Source organism: Haliaeetus albicilla, chromosome 15 (genome assembly GCF_947461875.1).
Source record: "Haliaeetus albicilla chromosome 15, bHalAlb1.1, whole genome shotgun sequence".
In the NCBI taxonomy this organism is placed as follows: domain Eukaryota; kingdom Metazoa; phylum Chordata; class Aves; order Accipitriformes; family Accipitridae; genus Haliaeetus; species Haliaeetus albicilla.
Genome location: NC_091497.1, coordinates 32,472,824 through 32,492,940, shown reverse-complemented (window position 1 = coordinate 32,492,940; position 20,117 = coordinate 32,472,824). Strand labels below are relative to the sequence as shown.

Genomic DNA, 20,117 nt, shown 5'->3' with positions numbered 1-20,117 from the left:
AATGAGATGAAGAGTCACTGGTACTTTTTCTTGAAAAGCTAACCCAGTATGACACGTGGAAAATACATGGGTGTCAGAACATCACAGAAAAGAGGACACGGGGCAGCACAAGCAATCTGAAATCCTTGGATAGATCGGGTGTTAATCAAAGAGGTAGAGGCCAGCTGCTGAAGATGGAGACGCAGTTGACGTGCTCCATCCTGAACTAGAGGAACAGCCCTCAATAGCAAGTAGGTATCACGTCCCGCTTGCTCCTTGTTTTCTCTGCTAGCAAATGCCAGCAAATGCAGCTTTCCTGCTCACGATTTTTCCATTTGGATTTAATAACCTCACTCCCACTCCTCTCACCCAGCTTCATGCTTGGCTGTGATGTGCTATAGGAGTGCTGAATGCAGAGCACGCTCCTGGACCTCCGTAAATATTAGAGGATCAAAAAACTTTGCGCTTGGTGTTCTTTCTTATGTCTGTGGTTCGTAGCCTCAATGAAATGACACAAAAGCTGAGATGACAAAGTGACTTGTCAATATGAAAATGTCCAAAATGTACTTTATCCTTTTGTAGATGGACGACATCAGTATGAGCAGGACCTCCCCAGGGAGCCCTGTTGTATTGACTTAGCCACCAGGAGCTTGGGGTTGAGGTGAGAGAGAGTATTAAATTTTAACCACTCTTTAAATAACATTTTTGAAATCAATAATGTGGGTCCTGAACCCTCGGCTTTCCAATTGCATTTGGTTTCATTGTGGATGCCATGAAGATGAAGTTTTACCTGCTCTTTTTTACCCTATTTATCTGGATTCAAGAGAAGCATGTCTTCACTCTTCCAAGGTAAATACCTGCTGGTGTTACTGGGCTTTTAGTGTGTGGTGAGTGGGATGGGAAAGTATTGAGGCAAAATAACTCCAACTTGCATAAGAAAACATTTGGCAAAGGTTGACATTTATTTATTGCTCTTGTAATTGGATATGTGGTTCAATTTAACATATAGATGGTGGAGGAAATGAAATTATTCTAAGTCTTCTTTGCATCCATAAATCCTATGTTTTTAATCATATTAAAACTATTCTTTTCGGTCTAAGTGCAAATCAATTCTGTTCATTCAGTGCTTTTGAATGCCAATAAAGGGCATTCTGAAACTTAATGGGCAAAAATAATTTGCTTCATTTGCCTTAAAACAAGATCTTAAATGAATTACTTCTTGAGGTAGAAAGAGAAAACATTTCAGAAAGTGCTAACAATCTGTTTTCTTTCTAAAGCAGCTTTTATGATTGTTTTTCCAGTCATAAATCATTTTTGAATAACCATTTGGTATTTGTACAATGTTTCAGAAGCAGTTTTATTGTTACCTATCGATAAACTTCAGAAATGCCCTGAAACCAAATGCTTTCTTAAAACATGAGAACATATGTCAGAGATGAAGACAGGCAAAGTGCTTTTATTTGCTACATGTACAGCTGGTTTAAAAACCTGAAATATTTTAATAGGTAGAACTAAAAGGATAAGCCCCTCATGTGGTGATATTAAGCAAGCTGAACAACCTACAGGAATCACGATTAAATACAACCTGCTCCCAGGACTGAAATACCTACACAAACAATAGTGAATTATATCTCACAGCCCTTCTGCAACTCCGCACCACACACCAGTGGCAGGACCTGTGACAGGTGAACACCAGTGAGTTCATGCCTTAAAAAGAGGATCTTTCATCTCCGTTTGTGTTGCAATCGTATTTTGTTGTGGATTGCTACGGAGGTGTGAGGGTTATAGTAGGGGGGACAGTTAAACAAGTTTTTAGGTGAATTCAGTTGAGCAACATTGCTCTGTGCTACTTGAAGGTTCATTTATTTCATGTTTAAATAAAACACTGAATATCTGACCCTTACAGAACAATATGGCATTTCCCACTGGAAAGCACAAGTCTAACTCTCCCAGCCCTGGTTATGAAAATGGCTAAAATAATGAGATTTTAAAGGTGACATATTGTATCTGACTTTTTACTTTTATTTGAGCACTAGTGTCGGAGGATTTAACGGCCATGTATTAAAGCTTCCCTTTGCAAGGTTACGGTGTGATTACTGCATCTGGACGTCGAAAAAAAATACCGAACATCGTGAGACTTGTGAAAGAGCTGATGGCACTGGAAAGACACCTACCTCACTTGTAGGGAAAGGGCAAGGCTGGAGGCTGTTGGAGACCCAGCAAGGTGGGAGAAAAGAGAGCCCGCAGGCAGATATCTGTGCTCCAGGCAGACGAACAGTTTACATGGTCCAGGAGGACAGGAGAAGATGCTGGCAGCACTCTTCCAGTGACACTACCTGCTGAGAACCAGGGTCAGACGTTCAGCTGGAGATAAGTAGGGAGGTCTTTCTTCTGGAGACGTTAGTCAGAAAGAACGTGCAAGGTTTAAATGAAGCCAGGCTATGAGGACGGGGAGATGCATCCATGCTGATGGCTTGTTTTGGTGGGTCTGTGTGGTACGTGATGCTGATGGCCTTCCTAGTGACTGAGAAATGCAATGGAGAGGAGAGGTGAAGAGACGGAGATGCCTGCAGAGAACCAGCACTGGTGTATGTCTATCTGTGAGACGGTGGCCAGGGCCCCTGAATGGGATTCACCTGACTATACAGGCTTTCTGCACAGTTCTGCATAGGAACAAGTCCCCTTCACCTTCCTGTACAGCTAGTGCAGAAAAATATGTGTATTTAGATTATAATTCATTCCGGTTTAGCACACACATCTAAATTAGCTCAGGTTAACTGGACCCTGAAAGTGCCTGTTTCTTTATTAAGACAGCGATTAGCTCAGATGAAGATATCAAAACCAGCTAAAATGAACTGTAATGCATCACACTCACTCTGTCATAACTACAGGATAAGACGTGAGCACTGTAGTGTGGGGATGGCAGCTGGAATTCTATTTACCCAGAAATAAGAGGGAGAGGAGAAAGAGACGGGAAACAGTGATAAAGTCCAGTGGGACCCTGGCAGAAAGTTGGAGGAGGGGAATGAGAGGGATCCTCTTAAGGACAAACTCAAAGAGCAGCCAGGGAAGCAGGGCAAGAGGACAGAAAGTGAAAGAAAAGGGGTGTGTTCAAGATGAACATGTCCAGCCATACCAGGGCAGCAGGCAGGGCAAGGAGCTGGGGATAGAGGGTTGTTTCTGAGATTGGTATAAAGGCAATAATTAGAGCTTTTGTCTGGGGTTTTCTAACAGGAGTGGGGCAGAAGACAGATGAAAGAGGGTATAATGACAAATCAAAGCAGAAGAACTGAGAAGCCCAACGACTACAATTTCGGCTGTTAATACTTCCCATGTTAAACATGTCTACAAGAGCAAGGGCAGAACTTGGATCACCTTCTGCAGTGTATTCAGGTCCTACCAACGAGAGCTATAAGAGGAATCTCTGGTAGCTACCACCAGTCCAGTACTTACCACACTCAGCTGAAATATTTGGGCAGCAAATGGTGGGGTACAAGCACATACCAGCTTCCTCATTATGGTACTCTCAGGTTGTGGGAATCATAGGATGAAACCAGATGCAGCCACCCTTTTCTGGTCTCCCCTGTGAAAAGGTCTCCCAGGGTACGAGAAGACAAATTAACTTTTAAAGTAGCGCCAAACAGATGCCTAAAGAAATAGGCAAACCACCAACCCTGCCTACCCCTGATTGCTTTTTGATGCTCTGTCAAATGATGGTGGAGGCAAAACCAGGGCTGGCATATTGTTGGTTCTGCATGAGAAACAACAGTGATTGCTTGGAGCCTGGCTAAAAGTAGAAAAGATGAATCACCTGGTTGCCAGATGCTGTCAGGTCTTTGCTTGAAATCAGTCATGACAATGAGTTGTGACAATCATGTTATGCAGCTTGAAAACACCAGTTTTGAGAGCCCTGCCTGTTTTCTTTTCAGAACAATCTTTGCAGACAGGGCTGGCAGGGACTTCCACGGTGCCTGGTTTATGCACTGACACCAAATCCACACGATCAGAGGGCTGAGAGCCACCCCAGCCCAGAAAATGGAAATAGGGCTCTGACGTTCCCCTGAGTCTCCTCCTACACACACAAAATATTTTAATTACCTATCCAATGCAAGTTTGAACTACATGGCTTGCAGGGCACTGAAGATCAGGGCTGGATTTACAATGCAAAGTGGTATTTTTTCTGTCCAGAAGGTGAATTTCACTTCTGTCACCGACGGTGGGGTCAGGCATGGAGTAGCTGGGAAGTGCCACCTTGCATACAACATGTCCGGACCATGGGTTTCAAGTAGAAGGGGAATATAAGTTATTGGGCAAAGACGGGGAGGACAGTGGTATAGACCAACTGAACCCATACCTGGCAGAGGGACAGAAATAAGGAGATGAGAAAAACTGGACAGGAGTAGGAACAATGATGGTAGTAGCCTCTGCACATGTACAAAACCTCATGTTTGGCTTTTGCCAAACTGGGAAGGCTTTTGCCAGACTGGGAGGGCTCATGTCTCTGCTGAACAGTGACTGAGACCGAGAAAGTTGGGGAGAACCGGAGAGCTGTCTTCCTGGTGGAAGCCTGTTTTCTACCGGTGCTGCTGCGCTCCAGATTAGCTAGGGCTGGTTGCTGTTGTGCTGGTGCCAGCTCCCAGGAGTGATCTCAGAGTCCAGCAGTAGATATTGGCTACCAAAGCCCTTCACCATCTTTTTCATGGATTTTACCGACTGGCAGAAGCAGGGGCTGGAACGGGGTTCACTCAGCATCCTCACTATTGAATCTTCTCTGAGTTTACTGCAGCCAAGCCAGGGAAGAGGAGAGAGGCCAAGCCTGCTTCTCTACTTTTGCATGACCTAGATTAGTTCCAAGTACCTGTGCTTTACCCAAATACCCTTGTTTTTCAGGGATGAAGTTTTGTGCGCTCTCCCACAAACAGACAAACAGGTTGAAGCCCTTCAGGATTTACTGAACACCACCGAGGTAAACAGATCCCTCTGTCTCTCTGGTCTCTAGGCCAAATTCTTCCCTAAAGTGCACTAATACCGTTTCCTTCCACCCCCCCGGAGAAAGATTTAGCCCACTTTCATTCCTCCTAGTACAGCAACTCAGAAAATGCTTGGTTTTCATTGCTCCGCTACCTTCTGTTTTACCTGAGGACACCCCTCCTTCATAATGTTACAGTAGTGTGTTGTATCAGAGCTCAGATTTCTGCAATTGATTTTGTGTATTAAGACACTGCAAAATTGGCGAAGCACCAACACGCAGTAAGTAGAAATACATTTGCTAGGGAACCTCAGCACTTTACACCAATGCAATGTTGACCTATATGACTTGCAGAGCTTTGAAGATCAGGAGTGAGTTTTTGTGGTATTTTTCTTAAAGTAGCATTTAGGAGAGAAAAATCTCTTAAGCGATACTTTTTTTTTTTATTACTTCTATCTTTCATTAAAGAATAGAGTATTTAATTAAAGTGAGGCATCTCTTCCTCTTCAAAAGCATTTGTCCAATCACACCCTCCCAGTTTGAAGCCAACACTTTGCAACAAAGGTGTAACCATTTCCTCAACCAACATAATTTACAGGATGACTGAGGATGTGTCTCAGGTGACTGAGAGCTTTTAAAGGTGTCTATGCCCAGTCTTTCTCTGTCTTTCTTGGCTCCTATTCATTTTATGTCCAGCCCAAAATCGTACTAGTCTTCTACTGCCCCTTTTTCTGATCCTTCCCTTCAGTTTTCACAAACCTTGATAACCTTCCTTGCTCTTTTCCACCTCCACAAGTCAACTCACATATCCATCTCCTTTGCTGTACCAAAATAAACCTGCCCTCCTCCATCTTTTCCTCACTACTGCCATTCTTCACTTTCTCATACACAGGAGCCCCAAGAAGTCATGAACAACAACTGCGGTACATTCAGTGCAGAGAGAGCATGCGGTGGTTTCTACCAAGTCACTTATGTGAATATGCAAGCTGAACATTTTTCAAGGGTTATAAAATGGCCATTTTTTTTTTTCCCCATGGCTATAAATTGGGCAAGAAAAGGGAAAGGGAATTGGAGAAGGAAAGGCAATAGGAAAGGGAAAGGGAAAAGGAAAGGGAAAAGGAAAAAGAAAGGGAAAGGGAAAGGGAAGACACAAACAGTACCTCCCAACAAATTTTAATGGTTACAATCTAGCAAAAGAAGCAATTGAAAATTAGCATCTTACAAGAAGAATTATCCCACTAATTATAGGTGTTACTCCTGTAAAAGTTGGAAAGCAAAAACTTAAAACAAAGGAAATGCTTTGCTCTTACAGCACACACATTGCATGCAGCATCCATCAGAAGACCCAGACACAGGAACAACTACAACAGAGTCTTTCGTAGCTGCCCTTGGGGCAGTATTGACCCTTGCTGATGATGGGTCAGGAGACCAATAATCACCTGCATTATCAAAGTTTCCCATTTACCCCCATTCTTTGCTCCTCTGTCACCTCCGCTATGTCAATCCAGAGTTCCTTAATTTTCCTTACTGTCAATTCAAAGAATGCCTACACCAAAGAGAAACTAAATCTGAACTGGTGCACATCCGTGCAGACAGCAGGCTAGCCAGGGCAACAGGAAAATTGGCGCTGGGGAGCTAAGCATCCAGCTTGCTTCTTGGATGGGTTTTCCAAACGAAGCTGAGCCATGCGGTGCTGTCGCTACCCTGCCAATAATGTCTGAGGTGGCTACACCGAGACTAGCTCAGCCACTTGTATAGCACATTGCACTAATGTATCCAGGGGCCAAATGTTTTACCATTTATTGTTCCAAAGTCTTGATTAAAAGCATGGATGAGTTTCCTGTATGATTTTGCAGACATATTCTCTCTGAGAAATAAGTGAGGTAAACAGCTGACAGCTGATACATGCCTGGAAACATGGTGCCCTAAGTCAAATATAATATTCCTGGTGCAACTGCACCAGAAAGGAAAAAAATAAACCCTATTGTCTGGTGACTTCAAGCTGTGTGACTTCAAAAATGCATCCAAGAATTATGCTGACCTTTTTCACATTGTAAATTCATGCCTGATTTTCTGCTTACTGTCACCCCTAGATCTTTTGGTATTATTGGTTCTAAAGTTTCAGTCTTTTATTGAATATGTTGGCTTCCGATTTTATTATTGTAAAAGATTTAATTTTACCAAGAAGAATCTCATTTTCTTATTTTTCTCCCATTTCTAATCTCTGTATTGCTGCTTCAACTTGACTTATATTCAAACCCCTTCTGGCATTTATTTCCTCCCCGATCAAAGTCATCAGCGAATACAATAACTACAAAGACTGGTCTGATCTTCATTAATTCTCCAAATACCCTCAGGGAAAATAAGTCTCGGCAGACTTGAAAACATGTAACATAATAACCAGCTAAATATATCTATTATACTAGAAATACTATCTCAGAAAAGGTTATGTTCCTGTCTTTTTTCTTGATTTATGAATTTATGTGCAGAAGTCATTATAAACACTTCTTAAATACACACATTTCATTTCCAGCAGTAGCAGAATGCTATAACACAACACAGGGAACATTAAACTGCTTGTTACAAGGGGTGTCTTAAATTGAAAACATATGCTTTGATTATTTTCAAAATACTTATTAAATGTTAGTAAGAATATTTTTTCTTTCCTCGGTAAAAAAAAATAAAAATTTTTTGGAAACTTTGCAGGTCATTCTCTGGCAACCTGTTGTGGTTGAAAACATCAGGAAGGACAGAGAAGTCCATTTCTACGTCAGGGCATCCAGCATAAATAGCATAAAAGCTCAGTTAAGGCAACTGAACATCCAACACAAGTATGTATTTTTAATTTGTTGTCATGAATGTTTCTGTAAGGTTGCCATTTATTTAACAGGAGGTTGTGCTCTTTCTTTGTTATTCAGCGTCACGATGGCAGACGTTCAAGGACATATTGAGAAACAGACTACCAATGACACAGTCAACCCACGCAGCTCTTCATCGTACTATGAAAACTACCATTCGATGAAAGAAGTAAGATATTTTTGTTGTAATCCTCTGTAGATTCGGGGTGAAATTTGTCTCATGGTTGAGAATGGAGATAGGGAAAGAAATCATCAACAGGTAATTACCATTGTGTTGTTCAACCATTGAGTTGTATTTACTGTAATGCCTTCCTAGAGAAAGAAAGAAGCACCAGACAAAATCTCTCATACATGTATTGCCTCAAGCTGCCATTCAAATGCAGTAAATACAGAAACAAAATGAAGTTGCAAAATAACATATAAATATTTAAAACATGAACTGAATAATAATTTAACCAAAGAGAACTAAAGAGGAATTTCAGGGCTATACTTGGACTGTGTTGTGACTGTATCTTACTGTTTGTTTTAAGAGAAATTAGGGTCAGGCAAGTGGGCTAATTGGTAGTTTTTCTTTCCCATCAGCTAAAGAGGCAGGATTTTGGGAGGAATTAATTTTAAGTCTAGACTACTTTCAGGGATGAAGGAAAACAATAGGGAGGAGATCTATTTACTAACTTCATTCTTGCAGATATATCACTGGATGGAAGAAGTTGCGAGAGTCCATTCTGACCTCCTCCAGAAAATATATATTGGCTCATCATATGAAAAACGACCACTTTATGTTCTGAAGGTACAACTGTGACTTACTGCAAAAACTTTCCAAGTACTAATGTAAGCAAGTGATGGGGTTTGGCATATTTTTGTGTTTTTTAGAAGTTTCCTAAGTTCTTCTAGTAAGGTGCATTACCTTTGCAAAGGCATTTGACCACAAAAAAGTTATTGCATCTAGGCCATCGTCCAAAGGCATGAAACACTGGCAGGGTAGATACCTTCCTCTGTTGACTACGAAGCCAATCTAGTTTGTTGCTCTGCATAGTTAGTGATCTACTCACTTGACCTCAGGTCTTGCTGTAGTCTTGGTGTCTATGTTAGGAGCTTGCTGCAAGCAGTCGGGATATGGCACTCTGACTGTATGCAAATGGACCTGACAGCAGTATCCCTGCCCAGTATCAGTCTAAGCTCTCCCTACAAGACAGAAGCTGCTTCTTTCATCTGGGTTACCCTTTTCACTTCCACTTTTATGTGGTACGCTTTACAACGGTGACAATTTAATACAATTTCTCTTTTGTCAGCTTTCTAAAAGCCAGGAAATATCCAAAAGTGCCATATGGATTGACTGTGGTATCCACGCTAGAGAATGGATTTCTCCTGCTTTTTGCCTGTGGTTCATAGGCCATGTGAGTAGCTAATCACATCTGATTACCATTTTCAAAGCAAAGCAAAAAATCTTGATGCCATCTACCTTCTCTTTCCAATTGCACTCTAAGCTGCATAAAGTCTTAATCCATTTACTTCCACAACACCAACACATGAGATTTGTGCCTAAGCTGCATGCACAGCAGTGAGTGTGTGTGCATGTGTGTGTGTGTGTCAGTAGATGGAGGGGGGGGGTGCGAGAGAGACAGAAAGTCATATGGATCAAATGCAAAAGAGCTCAGATGTATTCTCAAGTATGAAAGAAACTTCAAAGTATGTGCAGCAAATTCAACAGAGACATTTACAATTATGAACGGTCAGGAATGGAGAGGGCATGCCAGGAAAAGCAAGTATTTGGTAATCTGCTAGAGCTATGTCTATACTGCTACATGGATCCAAGGAATGATCGTGGCTCTGGGTCATGCAGCACATGGTGGCTCATGCCCATATTACTCCAGCTGGCACTGCCTGGAGTAGATCAGAGAACACCCAGAGTGAGCTCAAGTTGTCCTACAACCCTTGGCTCTTCCCTACTTGTCTTCCTAGAGCGATAAGTAGACCACACTTGCCTGCTCCAGGCATGGCATAGCTCCACACCAGCATGCACTCCAGCAATGTCTACTTAGCACTTGCTGTGTTGTGTCACCTGCTGCTGCATCTGCTATTACTGCTCCTCCACCTCCTGATTCCGCATTTTCTCTTTGTGCTTTTGCTTTTTTCTGGATCTGCCTCATTCAAAGAATGATGCCACACAAGCCACCTTCTTCTGAAGGTACCATCCCTGCTAGAGACACCCTCATTTCAGACCTGCGGAACACGAGCAACGACTGCCCAGACGCATAGTACCAGTTCATGGAAACTAGTAAATCACTGATGGGATGAGACTGTAGTATGGGCTTAGCCTGACCTGCCTTGATGTGCAGTCGCAGACCAATGGTCACATCTGATCTTTAATATCTACACTGCTCAGGGTAGTGACCAAAGGTATACCAAAAGACGCAACATCCATGGTTTGCACCTGGTTCTTAACATATGTTGCCTTGGTCTTTTTGAATTTAAGGCATCTTTGCTCAACTCATTATGCTGAGCTGCTGGCCCAGTTCCTAGTACGGACCAGGAAAAGGCTCCTAAAGTCTTTCTGCCCCAGACAAGGTTGCCCAGCTTGCTCAGTTAATGTCCTGAGATATTAGTTACTGTTATTTTTTCACAAAAGCAAAGTTCACAGTAAAAATAATCTAGATGAGATTGAGACTTCACAGTCACCAGTACTGTAGCCAGAGAAACAACATAGATGAGTCCTTGAAACATGAATTATGGTTTGGCCGTCATGGAACTAAATAATGATGATGATAATAATAAGAAATGTCTTTATTTCTGTCCTCAGTCACAACTATAAAACCTCAATGACTATAACATTTGAAAGGAGATGGCAGGAGTTGGGGACAGATACAGCTGAATGTACCTTGTGACCCACTGGTAATCCCAGCCTTCAAGGTTCCCTTGGAGAGAAATGCATTTGCCCTTTTCATGCTGCTCCAAATAATTACCAGCTGTGCTGTCACTTTGCCAGTGACAGGTCCCTGCAGCATTTTTCAGAAGTAACAAGCTGAACATTTAGGTCCTCCAGCCCCTTGATCTAATTTACATGTTTTAAATTCAAATTTTATTTCTATATCACTTCATGAAGTAACATTCTAAAATCTGACATTAATACAAGTCTGCACACACACATTAAAATCACTAGCTCTCTGTAGCAAATCCTAAGCATTCTTTATAATGGGTCTACTCTTTATCATTTAATTTTGTCGCTATGACTGTAGAAATTTAGTCAGAGAAAGTCCGTTGCCTGAAGAAAACTAGGAAGGATTTAAAATGAAAGAAGGTGGTTTAAGTAAGGCATGAAAAGAAAAGAGATATGATTAAAGACTTAGTCTATTCTAATAGTAACAAAACCACTTATCTAGGTTAAAATTTATCCCTGTGTTGTGGACCAACAACCAGGCTAGGTATCACTAAAACATTCAAAATAGGCTGTGAGGCAAAATTAGCAATGTAGATCTTACTGGCTCTTGGCACACATGTGCACTAAACTCACAATGCAACAGAAGAAATAACATTACGTACAGCAGCCATTTGAAATGTTATTTGTTATTTTGGGGCTTGCTTTATTTTATGCTACTTTTGTGGTACTTTTGGTGCGAGGGAGGGTTCCTATCATTTATACAAGTAAGTAGCAAAAGCTCAAATCTTCCTATAATAGGCTTCAACTCTATCTCATAACCACCTATTAACATTAAAGGACTGCAGTGTACCTGATTGACTCTATCAGTTTGATTCCTACCCTCTCCCTGGCACTTTGAACCGAAGAGCTCCTTTGCTATTCAGCAGTTTCTGTGACGTGATGTGCCTCTATCAGGAGGCAGACTGGTCTGATAATTGCACAATTATTTTACATATGCCATCAGGTGCCTTTCTAGGAAGGTAAGAAAACCACTATTACAAATGCTTTTAATAAGTTTCCCCTGTGCTTTACAGGCAATCCACATGCGTGAGAGAGATCAGACCATGACAATGCTTCTGGAGCACTTTGATTTCTACGTCATGCCTGTGATGAATGTGGATGGCTACGAGTACACGTGGAGCCATCCCTCTGTACGTAGGGCTTTTCTGACAGGCTGCGCAATGTACTGATGTGCTATTTATGGGAACTATCAGTGTGCGTGCTTAGGGCATCATTTCCATCCTGGAACTGCACACCCCAAACTCTTAATCTGTGCTTGGAATTTCTGCATCCCTGCCCTACAGACCACAAAAAATGCTGCAACTAATTGGCATTTGACCCACAGTACCTTTGTGTCTTCCAAGCTACTGGAAATGCATTTGGAAATGACAGAATTTCATCTTGGGATTTTAATACTTCCCAGTGTCAGGGAACGCCTGTGTCAGCCTTCAGCAGCAAGGTTACAAATAGCGGCACAATCCAGCACAAGCTGAATAGCGTGCTGCATCACACAGAGCACAGCCAGTAACTCACTCCTTCCTCCTGCAAGGTAGCCCCGTTCTCTGAATACTTTTTGTTTCAGAGAAATGAAAGTACAACAGGTATCTTTTGTCCAGGATTTTATTTATTGGTTGGAAATTCAAAGCCATTGAGATGGTTCTTTGATTTTTAGATCCTCCACTCAAGTTAAAAAAAAAATATCTCCACTCTTTTACTCATTCAGTCTTCAGCCCAGCTTGGCTGACGTTTGGGTTACTATGCATATACACCTCAACAGCTGCACACCAGATTTCCAACTTTCCGCATGCTGTCAGCAATGCCTACAGAAAGGTTGGACTTGGACTCCTGAACTCACATACCTGGCCAAACTGTATGTCTTCTCCCCTCCTTCCACAGTCCAAATCCATTGAAATCAGATCAGATGTGACCACTTCTTATTCTACCCAACATTTCCTTTTATCATCCACCCTTGCTGGCAATGAGGTTGTGGTTTTATGATCTTCCTTGGTCTTTTGCCTCTTCATTGGCCCATGACCTGTAGAGGCACAAGTGGGAAGTCACATTGAACTAACCAGTGAGATGGTGCATCACTTTTCTCAGCTTTTTCCCTGAACGTGGCTTGTGTGTCTCTTTCCATAGAATCGGCTGTGGAGAAAGAGCCGCTCATCGCATGGTAACAGCAAGTGTATCGGTACTGACATGAACAGGAATTTTGATGCGCGCTGGTGTGGTATGACATCATCTCCTTCCCATTGTACCCCTGCCTTGCTTTTAGCCTTTAAAATTCCTTATTTTGAAAACATTTTCATTTACCATTTCACAAATGGTATATGGTATTTGATATAAAGACAAATGCAGCTGAATATCTGTTGTGAACTGGTGAACACTTCCCCAACTCGAGACACTTTTTGTTGGGACTCGGGATTTTTCCTCCCCAGAGGCTACACCAGGGGCTAACCTCTTCCTGGCATGATGACAAGAGAGAGGGGACCAGGACCCTGGATCCTGTCTCGTGCATCACACCATGACACACCTGGTACAGCCTATTGGTGGGGAGGAGGAGAGAGGGAAGAGGTGGCCCTTGCCACGTCACCCACGGCCTGTTGCGCCATCCAGTTGAGTAGATGCTTCACCATGTTGTATGAACTGAACACCTCAGTCATCCTAGTAATGCCTAGCTGACCAAGATTTTTTGGCTCTCAGTGTTTGTTGTCAAGGCTGTATCACATTTACTTACCCGCAGGCACTTTAGTACTTGACAGGTTTTCAATAGGCTGTAGAACAGCTATCTTAAAATGTTATCCTATAGATCAGATCTGGCTTCACTCAGTACTGATACTAATGTCCTGTATGACTTTCAGTTGTTTTAGTCCATTGCTAAACTGGGAATAAAAATGTTTGTTTACCATCCATGGCTATTATATGGCGAAAAACATAACATTTTTTCAGGCTCAAAATTATGAAGATGGGGACCAAATACATAGATTTTAAAGCGATATTCAGAATAAATACATCATGAAGACAGAACTTGGAGAAGTGTGAAGGAATAAAAGCAAAAAACTATGTGATACAGATACTAGTTTCTGGGAAAGGTTATGTAATGTAGTGCATTCAACTTGTCAAGCACTTTTGGTGGTGAACAACTTCTGAAGCAGAGAAATGATTCTACTTTACAAAGAGCAGAAGAATACAGGTAGATTAGAAAGTGCTTCCTCTCTAAATAAGTCTTTGGACAAAATGTACCCCTTCTTACAGGGCAAAAGCAGAACATCTTACTTGAGGAACTAGGGAAGTATTCATACTGTTTTCAGCCATGCTGCACTGCTCTCTTAGACATGGTTGAAAACATAGAAGAAGCCTCAGCACCTTGCAGGGTCATTAGAGAGAAAAAACTGTATAGATGAACCTAAGCACTGAAGTCAGGTTCTTGCAATAACTTAAACAGATGATTGCAGATAGGATAGGATCAGATAGGATCTCCCTAGGTTTCTACTTCTTTTAGTTATACAGTCAGTAAAACACTGAAAAACAAAATCCTGTTTTTCTTAATTAGCACAAAAATATTGTTTACACTGATTCAGATACATTAGCAACAGATAGCAATGGATGAACAGATTTGATCCAGAATATATTAACTGTAGAATCTCCATTGTTGCTGTAGCTGTGTGAAACGCCAAGAGTTCAACAGGATCCTCAGAACAACCAAGCTGGAGTTTTATCACCTTATAACACTGTTGTAATTATTATTAGCTGTGTCAGTTGAATGCAATAACACAATTGTGTTCACGGGAAATTACTACAAATGCATGGGAACCTACAATTTCATCTTTACTCACATACTTTTAAACAGAGAAGAGCTCTTGTCAGGGGTCCCAAATGTTCAGACTTCCACTGGCTTCAGATTTGCTTGTGAACACGCTTTGTGCCACGGCAAAATTCCAGGGTTTAGATCTATGCATTTAATTAGAAAGGTACCACCACGTTTATCCATTTTTCCTCTTCAGCTGCTCAGATAACAACTTTATGAACTTTATGAACAAAGCCCTCATGGTTTTTATGAAAAGCAAAATATACTAAATGCACTGATACCTTACGCTTTTCTTTTATACCAATAAAAACCAAAATTATGCCTCTAAATGCAAAGCACTAACTTGGACTTTGCTCTGTGGAACTAAATTTGACTGGAACCTGGACTTAAATTTTTCTCCACATTTTCTGTATCATTTCCTTAGCTGGCTGTTCTCAGTATGATCAAGAATTTAGGAAAGCAGACAGAACATTCATCCAAGATTGCCAGCCAACAGGTTCTGCATTGCCTTTTTCCTTGGACAGTACTCCCTTTTGCGCAAAATGGAACAGTGTAAAATTTAACATTCTCATTCTGCCACTTTTGCATGGTTTTGCATAGATGCCAGGAATTGTTTGTATTTGCATGTGCATAAATTTTCATGGACTGTCTGTGAAATCCCTCTCGATTCAGAAACGTTAACGCTTATACGTATATCTCAGAACAGAAATGTACCACAGCCCTCCCTGCCCCAGTACCCTTGCTTCTGACCTCCCAGCCTCCATCTCCCAGACTCAGTGTCTCTGTTGCCACGTCACTCCCACAGCCTGCTCTCTTTTCTGTATTATTTCTGCTTCTTCTGCTGTGCCACACAAGGAAGTAGGTCCTCTGAGGATTTCTTTTCAGCCATTGATACTATAAAGGGGCTTGCAGGATCTGTGGAACAGTTGAATGCATGAAAATACAGGTTTATTCTTAACACTGACAGCCAGGTACCACCATATCACCTAGTCTTTCTGTCTATCACAACTACATTTTACCCAAATACACCTGTACGGAGCCTTGCAACTTTTAATTAACTAAAACATATCTATATCAATTTTTTTAAGGGTTTTGGGGGTCCAGATATGCTCCCCACTACTTTGTGGCATGCTACAGATCTACCCTAGATATCAATGGCACCAGAAGATGTTTCCTTCTCTCCTGCATCATATGATAATAGCTTGCATTGCTTCTACAGGGCTGCTACCCTGCAGATGTAACTGGCATTACTGATTTCTGGAAGATGGACATCTGTTAAAGTGTCCCAATGCCTAGGGATGATGAAAGTCTTGTGGGTGTTAAAATACTCAGTGAGATTTATTCCTGCATAAGATTTAAGGATAAAATGTCCATTTAAACTACAGATAGTAGCAAAGAGGAAAATTTACAAAATTTATTAAAATGTGAAGAGCTGACATTTAACACTAAAGATCCTGGCTGCTTCCAGAAAGTTATTTGTTCTTATTCTGAAGATAGCAAAAATGGTGAATCATAGTTGTCATCTTGGTAACTTGTGCCAGTGCCTACTTTTACTTATTCTTAAAAACCTTTACTTTATGTTTCTTCAACTTCCAATTGGCAGTTTGCTTTTCCCCAAGATTAAATAATCACTTAGAACTGCCTTTTTCCTGTAGCACTCCTACATTTTAAGAAGGGATCTCACAATCCTGTTCTTGATTAATTAAATGGAGCATCTTCATCCTCTCCTCTAAGACTTTTTATCCAGTCTTTGAATAATTTTTTTTCTTCACCTTCTCAATTTTTTTTCAAAAGTCTAGTAGGTGAGAAATCCTAGTAGGCTCACACTGATTTCTACAAGCATGGGAGTTCTTTCCACAGCATGGCAGAGTCCAGGATTTCTTGTGTATTAGCATCATACTCTGCTCTTTCATAAGACAAACAGAAATACAGAAGGGAAGAAGGTAAGGAGTAACACTCTGCACTTTTTTGTTACAGGGAAAGGAGCTTCTCCCTACGAATGTCAGGAGACATACTGTGGACCCTACCCAGAGTCTGAACCTGAAGTGAAAGCTGTGGCTCGCTTTGTCAGAGATCACAAAGACATTATTAAAGCCTACATAACCATGCACTCTTACTCCCAGTTGGTATTGTTTCCATATTCTTACACAATGGACAAAACCAAAGACCACGATGAGCTGGTAAGTCTTCCCATCTCCTGAAGTTTCACATTTATTTCAGAATTTCTCACCCTGCTTGGTGAGGTTTGTAAAGAGGGAGTCACAGTGCTCGGAGGATCAAGAATTAGGAAAAGAGATTTCTCTTGATGTTCTTAAGAACTTAAAGAAGTTTGGGCTGGCCTAGCAGTGTCCAAGTCAGCAAGCTTCTTCTGAAGACTATGGAAAAATGAAAATACTTATTCCAGTTTGATAACACATCAACAACCCCTGGTATGTTGAAGCTGCTGCTAAAACAGCAGAGTCTCAGTTTTCTGGACACCTTGAAAAGATATTTGGGCAAATTCCTGATTTTATGTTGTATCGTTTACACAAACTCTGAAATTACTTGGGTGTGTAACTCTGAAAAATACCCTCCACATATCTAAGCAGTGAGGTATTCTGGTGGACACTTGCTACTTTTATTAAGGTTTTTGCTAGGGACGCTTATTTAAAATGGTCCTAATGGTAGGACGGAAAACATATCCTGCCTATGTAGAACTTTACATTCTTGAGCCACTGCATCGCACAGTAAAAACTCTCCTAGAAGACCGACAGAGTTCAAAACAGAAAATGTAGCTGCTGCTTTTTCCCACTTATCATGAAACTCTGGGTTTGTCTGGATCTGGAAAGGATATCCAGGCTAAAATGGGATTTGCTAACACAGAGTAATCAAGCCACAAGACTAGGTGGGCACCTTCGTCATGTTCTTCTTATGTAGACATAAAATTCCCTAGAGCAAGGAATTCCCTCTCCTGCACTTCCTACCCCACTTTTGGTGTTTCCTAAGCTCCAAGTGCTGAGGCAATGAATTCTTTTATTTGCAGCAAGGGCTCCTGCCTAGCAGTAAGAAGGGAGAAGAAATCACGTAAAGGCAACCAGAAAGCAGGTTTGCAGGCTTTGGGATTTGCCATATGGGAAGACAGTGCACGTCTGAGGTGTACAGGTCATTTCATATGCTGTATGACATAAGGACTGACAGTAAGAGAGTTTATAAAGATACAGGATTGACATTTGCACACACTGCTGTCATTTTTACTGCTTTTCAACCTCATGTATCTATCTCCCATGTCACTTAACATGTTATATTTTTAAAAGCCATATTTTAAAAAAACATTTTATGAAAAAAAAAAGTTGTACAGATAAGAGATACTACAAAAAGTACATAATTAATGCATTGGAAGCATCCTACTTTGTTAGACAAAACCCCAGACAGTCCAATACAGCATTTCCATTGGTAACTAGTGCCAGTGTGTTCAGAAGAAATGAAAAAGATCCAGTAATGTAAATATAGAACGAACTAACTCCAGACAACATATATTCTTATGCTGTCTTGGTCACTATTTATTTTCCTCAAACAAACTGCTTTATATACTGCAATAAATAAAAAAAAAATGCAGTTGTGAGTGAACAGTAATAATGCCTTTGTGACTCCTTCCCTGCAAAGCAGAAAGAGATGCACTAATTCTGGGCATTTAAGTCTCCATGGCTTAAGAGTAGAATTCCCCCAATGAAAATCTTTTTCTGCTGTTTTTGTCAATACTACATAAATCAACAGTGACTTAAATACTGTGACAGAAAAGGAAAAATAGGAGACAAGTGGGAACAAATGGTTTGACAACAGTTTGCTGCCCAAAGTGGTGGTAAGGTCTCATCTGTATTTTTTATCTAGCTAGAGCAGAAATGCAATCTGTAGCACGGGCATATGCTGAAAATTTTAACCACATTCTGTGGGTTTTCTAGAGCCTTTTATAAGAGTATTTAACTAATGTGAGATCCAGAGCACAGTGTAAGTAAATCCTAACTGCATACGTATTTACTATTATCACAAGGCTATAAAGCTAATAATGTTTTGTTTAATTTCAGGAAAGTCTGGCAAAGAAAGCAGCTACAGCTATAAAGAGGACAACGAAGAAAACCTACACACCTGGTGCAGGTGCACAAACAATTTGTAAGTATGACTTTACTACAACAATAGGCACGACAGCATATCCTTGCTGGCATCAGAAGACAGCTTTGGAACAGAAAACTGAAGTTCTGGTTTCAGTTAACTTATCTATTTTCCCTTTCTCACATAGATTTAGCTCCTGGAGGTTCAGACGATTGGGCTTACGATCTTGGCATTAAATATTCTTTTACCATTGAGCTTCGGGACACAGGAACTTACGGATTTTTGCTTCCTCCTCGAGAAATTAAACCAACTTGCTTAGAAGCACTTTCTGCTGTCAAAGAGATAGCTGAACACGTTCTTCAAAATTTGTGATGTTGAATGTAATTTATTCCAGCATGACTGTACTTTGTTAGCTCAAATAATAATAAAAAAGCTTGCTGCTTTATTAGAATTATTTATATATAGGCCAAAAAAAAGAATGACTGCACCCCTTATACCTCATTTTAGAATACATCAGGTTTTTTCAACCATACTTACATACCTATACCCACAACGGTAGTTCAGTACACTACAGATATATATATATATATATATGCGGTGCACACTATAAGGGGAAAATAGCATAGATAATCTTATGTCCCTCTAGGTGGTGGGAACTCCAGGTGATGTAGCATTGAACAGGCCCCTGATTGACATGCAGCATGCTGGGCAGACCCCATCCACAGAAGAGATTCCCCCATTTTGGTCATTCGAGCCATTATAGGATTTCCTTACAAGAAAACAACCCTGAATTATTCATCGTTTCTGCTGTCACACGGAAAGGATGTTCACATGAGAACTTCTCGCTGCACATTTAGGTAAAGGCAAGGACACGCAGGTGGCCAAATCACCGACACCAAGTGGGAGCAGCCCACAGGCTCCTCCACTGCAATTAGCTGGCTAAGTTTGTTTATCCTGTGGCCAAGGGTTTGCACAGCACAGTGTTGGCCTGAAGACTTTATACCAGGGCCTGTAGCAACAGAAGGGGCAGCAGCTTCAAACCGAAAGAGGGTAGGTTTAGATTGGACGTAAGAATTTTTTTACCGTGAGGGTGGCGAGGCACTGGTGCAGGTTTCCCAGAGAGGTTGTGGTTGCCCCATCCTTGGAAACGTTCAAGGCCAGGTTGGATGGGGCTTTGGGCAACCTGGTCTGGTGGAAGGTGTCCCTGCCCGTGGTGGGGGGGTTGGAACTGGATGATCTTTAAAGGTCCCTTTGGACCCAAACCATTCCGTGATTCTTTTTTGCACCTCAGCCGCACTGTTTATCGCTCCCTCAACCCCGATCGGCCCAGACCGAGTAACCCACGGAGGAGCCCAGTCAAACGCCTGGGGGCCTCCCCTGCCGGCCAGCCCCGATGCCCCGCCAGGCGAGGCGGAGCGGTCGGGCGGATCCCCTCCCTCACGGGCGGATTCCCCCCTCACGGGCAGACCCCGCCCTCCCTCCCTCCCTCAAAATGGCGGC

General features: G+C 41.6%; 1 protein-coding gene across 1 annotated transcript; it reads left to right on the top strand.

The window, feature by feature from the left end:
* The first annotated feature begins 716 nt into the window (after positions 1–716).
* CPB2 (carboxypeptidase B2) lies at positions 717–19,062 on the top strand. The gene is made up of 11 exons (XM_009917228.2): positions 717–828; positions 4,870–4,945; positions 7,655–7,779; positions 7,867–7,975; positions 8,495–8,596; positions 9,099–9,203; positions 11,758–11,874; positions 12,863–12,953; positions 16,509–16,711; positions 18,593–18,677; positions 18,805–19,062. The coding sequence occupies exons 1-11, from the start codon at positions 752–754 to the stop codon at positions 18,987–18,989; spliced, it is 1,275 nt and encodes a 424-aa protein (XP_009915530.1). The 5' UTR covers positions 717–751; the 3' UTR covers positions 18,990–19,062.
* The last annotated feature ends 1,055 nt before the right edge of the window (positions 19,063–20,117 follow it).

Excerpts from the sequence above, each read along its gene's own strand:
- CPB2 (XM_009917228.2), top strand. The coding sequence starts at position 752 with ATGAAGATGAAGTTTTACCTGCTCTTTTTTACCCTATTTATCTGGATT. Across the intron at positions 7,780-7,866 it reads CAACTGAACATCCAACACAA|CGTCACGATGGCAGACGTTC; the intron begins GTATGTATTTTT and ends TTTGTTATTCAG. Across the intron at positions 7,976-8,494 it reads ACTACCATTCGATGAAAGAA|ATATATCACTGGATGGAAGA; the intron begins GTAAGATATTTT and ends TCATTCTTGCAG.